This window comes from Belonocnema kinseyi, chromosome 4 (assembly GCF_010883055.1).
Source record: "Belonocnema kinseyi isolate 2016_QV_RU_SX_M_011 chromosome 4, B_treatae_v1, whole genome shotgun sequence".
Classification (NCBI taxonomy): Eukaryota; Metazoa; Arthropoda; class Insecta; order Hymenoptera; family Cynipidae; genus Belonocnema; species Belonocnema kinseyi.
The window spans coordinates 107,807,121-107,811,577 of NC_046660.1; the positions used below are offsets into that span (position 1 = coordinate 107,807,121).

Genomic DNA, 4,457 nt, shown 5'->3' on the forward strand with positions numbered 1-4,457 from the left:
TAAAGCGTAAAGAATTTCCGTTTTTCCATACTTTGAGTGAAAAAATTATTGATAAACAAACGGGGGAAACTAAAGTTCTGACTGCGAAGCTCTTCAGAATTTAATGCACTTTCATTTGAAAAACAGAAAATTAAAAAACAAAACAAAATCGAATGCTCTGGACATTTTTGAACGAAAAAAGTGCATTTTCTACCACTGTGAGCAATTCTGTATAAACATAAAAAAAAGTATCGTTCATAACTGTTCTGCGGTTCCGAGCGCGAGTACTACCTTTGCAACCAGCCCTGTATTCCAGAAAATAATCGTTTGCCCCAACCCCCTTTCGTCCTCATTTTCCAGTTCATACTGATCCAGTAATCAGTCATTTCAAAGTTACGATTTCCGCTTTGTATATTTGAAAACGCGAAAACTCGCTTTCGCTCCGCTGTCTGACAAAATAGTATGTGCACCGAGAGCAAAAACGGTCGTTCGCGGTCTCGATACACAAAATAGACTGTTGTACATTTTCGTACATAAAATTTTTGAAGTCAATAAATCGAATTCCTAAAAATTAAATCAAGAATCCAACGAGCAAATTTGGTCAAAATAAAAGTTTAAAAACAGGTTTCAATTGATTTTAATTATTAATTAAAATTATTATAATTATTAATCATTATTAATTTCATCTTAAACAAATGTTTGCCCAAGGATTTTTTTTTGTATTTTTTTAAAGGGATCTTTTTTTTAATTACAATAGATGGTGGTTGTCCAAATTTGGTTGTTAGATTCTTGGTTTTTTTCAGGGATTCTATACATTTACTTGAATCTTGGACGTTAAGTGGGATTTTGAATCTGATTTTAATCTAATTCAAATTTCTTGAATTTTGAGCTATTTGATAGTAAAAGTCATGCTTCCTTTTGAAACTATAAAAAAATCAAAGACGCCTCTAAATCGGAGAAAAAGTTATATGAACGAATTTATTAATTTTTTTATTGTAAGAAATTTGTTGTTGTTTTAAATGATAAAAGGGTATGGAAGGGAGTAAATAACAGTTTCCACTCCCCTCCCATAAAATACTTAAATCGCGTAACTAGAAAGAGAATGCAGTAACCTTCAAATTAAATCCAGGCATATCCAAACGTAAACAGGCAAGGCCGCATTAACGATTTCTTTTGGATTTGTGCGCAACCTGGTGCAACTAACTCGTTGAGAGTGCGGCCCTTCTGCTGTTCATCACTCTTAACTGAGCTCCTCTCAGCACGAAATCACAGTGGCATCAATTCTCGGAACGAAGTGTATCCGGACTGATCAAATCCAAGTTCCAGTGTACTTAAACCTACCAAAGAACAAATAATGAATTGAATGGAAGTTACTTGAATTAGTGAATTTAAGAATGCAGATTCACGTGAATTTTATTTATGTATGGTGACCGATTGAAATGACTAAATATGTGGGTCCGAATAAAAATTTCACAAACCGATAGAGCGCAATTAGCGTCAATCAGCATTTTTAAATTCTCAGATTGAAATAATTTCCATTCAATCGATTCTTTTTTCCTGAACAGATCTCCCAAAATACAAAAATTCGTGAAGCGGTCGACAAGCGCGTAGGAACGGGTACGGTTAAGATTTTTCCTCTTTTTTTGTTGTTGAAAATTTCCAATTCTGTGTGTTGGTTTTGAATTCAATTTTATTATTATATTTCCTCACATTAGACACACGAAACAAATTTTCATGTAAAAGATGAGATTGGTAGTCCTAATTTTTGCGCTGGGCGTGGTAACGAATGGACAGCCATTTTAATGACTGCATAAGGGTTTCCTACGAAACTCTACAAATTGATAAAGATTTAGAAAACAAAGTACTATGCGTGAAAGAATTAATTTTTTTAAATAACAGTAACACATATACACTATGGTTTTCAATTTGTGCGAAAGACGCGATTTACAATAGGAATCTAAATGTCAAAAGTTCTAAAAGAAAAAATATCGTTTTCAACTTTATAAAGATCACTTTCTACTTTATTTTATTTTGCCAAAAATGACGTAGAAAGTTTATTATAATAAATAAAGCGAAGATTTAAACATCAAAAGTGATAAATAATGTCTTTTCTTTACAGACTTGAAAAATTTAACAATCTAGTAAATGTGAAGTTTGTTTAATAATTCAGTCATTTTGTATATAAATCATAAAATTGTTTTTTATCGATTATCCTGTTAATTAATTAACTTTGTTAAATCTACGTATCTTTGAATATGTGCAATTTTAATAGTGTTTGATAGATGATAGTATTTCACAAAAGATCAGAGACAGGAAGTCAATTTATCAGAGGCACGTCGTTACATTCAATATACATTACTTATATTACAATATAAATTTATAAATGCATGATAATAAAAGAAATATCATTGTCATTACGCTCGAGGCGCAATACGAAGGCAAACTGATGTGTTTAGTGTACTTCTAAAACTCATACACTTAACGCAAAGCAACGGCATTTCACAAATATTTCAATACAACTTTTCACCTCCTTTTACAACACATCAAAGGTCATCATTATTCATTGTCTTTTACCGTTTTCACTTTCAGAGAATCCCATACTTTAATTACTACTTAAATAAATTAATATTTTACAGATTTACCTATGTAAATGACATTGGCTAAGAAATTGAGACATGATCTGAGATAAAACAGTACTAAAATCTTTTCAAAAAATAGAAAATATTTTCGGAATGATTATTTCTAAAAAATTTCATTATTACATTACTATTAATAAAGTAGATTAGAAAGAAGAATGTTGGGGATAAAACATTAGGAGAATGTCAGCTACCTGGAAGATTAAATAAACTCATAAGAATCATTTTTGCCCTTTGGTATCAATTTATAAAGTAAAGAAAAAACATTAGAAATTCTTTGACATTATTCAGATCTTTACGAAAACGAATCCCATGCACTTTTTTACTGAAGTAAGAAAACTTTGGATTCATTAAGTATCGAATTTCGACCGAAGTTTCAATCGCGGCCAGATCAAAATCTACTGTGGGTCACATTTTGTAATCGAATTAATTAAAGTAAAAATCAATGTACAATTGAAAGCTTTATAGCTGCTAATGAAACATAAAACAGAGCAACTCGTGTATGCGTTTCCAGAACAGACTCTCTCATGCAGGAATGATGTCTTTTAAATTGATTAGCCGTCAAAAGCATGCAACGCTTCCTGTAGTTTATTAACTACGTTCTGATAAAATTTAATCTGTTCTACCAGGTGATTCTTCATAGCTTGATTAATGTGAACTTCTCGTTCCGAGAGGAAGTGGGTTTCCTCGGCTCCGAGAGCTCGTGCTATTACATCTGTTCTATGAGAGAGCTCACGAAGTTGTTGCGATTCCATCTTGTGTTCGCTGACTAGTCTTTCACAATCTTTCCTCTTCTGCACTGCACTCTAAAAATGTAATTTCAAATTAATATAAAATTGGAGATTAAAAACAATATAATAAATGTAGAACAATCAGATATATAGAATGGCTACTGGTCAGGAAAACAGGGAATTAGCCTGGAATTTTGAACACCGGGAAATGGCAGGGAAATAGCCTGGCATTCATTTTAAATATCGTCTGGCTTTGTTCAAAATTCTACCATTCAGTTTTTCAAAATTCTAATATTTGGTTGAAAACCTAATTATTTTGTTGAAAATTCAACTATTTTCTTTAAACGTTTACTAGTTTAATTGAAAGTTAATTCTCTTTATTTATTTCTTGTTGTTAAGAATTCTACTATTAAGTGGAAAATTTAATTGTTTTGTACAAAATTCCACTAATTCATTAAAAATACCCTTTTTTAAGTTCAACTGTTTTGCTAAACATTCGTCTTTGTGGATAAACAATTCATCCTCTTGGATTGAAAATTCATCTTTTTTGGTTAAAAATTCAACTGCCTACTAAAAGATTCGTTTTTTGTTGTTTTTTTGACTTTAAAATATAACTGTTTCGGTAGCTGTTTAATATTTTTGGTTTGAAAATTTGATTACTTGGTTGAAGTTTCATTTTTTCATCTTTATGTTTAAAAATCAACAATTTGGTTACTAATTCAACTGAAGTATTTCTTCAAAATTCGTCTTTCTTGAAAATTAACTTTTTTTTGAAGATTAATCTTTTTGGGTAAAACTCAAATTTTTTCTAAGAATATTGATCTTTTTGTTCCGAAAATTCCACTACTTTGTTGAGAACGCAAAAAAATTTTATTTGCAATCTTAGGAATATGGTACTAGGCAGTCTGATAAGTCCCTGAAAAATGATACACGGAGACGTGTTTTTGGCCAAAGTCGGTTTTATTTTTCAACATACTCTCCTTTTAGTTCGATACAGCGATTCCAACGTTTTTCTAACTTTTTGATACCGTCCGAAAAGTACTCGACCGGAAGGTCTCCAAAATACGCCTCAGTTTCAGCTATGAGCTCCTCATTTGAGTAAAAACGCTTA

The 4,457-nt window shown here is 31.3% G+C and overlaps 1 protein-coding gene across 1 annotated transcript in view; it reads right to left on the reverse strand.

The window, feature by feature from the left end:
* Positions 1-1,651: 1,651 nt before the first annotated feature.
* The window catches only part of LOC117171607 (sorting nexin-9), a 13,773-nt gene continuing 10,967 nt past the window's right edge, over positions 1,652-4,457 (reverse strand). The window contains exon 5 of the mRNA XM_033359058.1: positions 1,652-3,421. Within this exon, the coding sequence (XP_033214949.1) occupies positions 3,170-3,421 (252 nt within the window). The 3' untranslated portion in view covers positions 1,652-3,169. The remainder of the gene's footprint in view (positions 3,422-4,457) is intronic.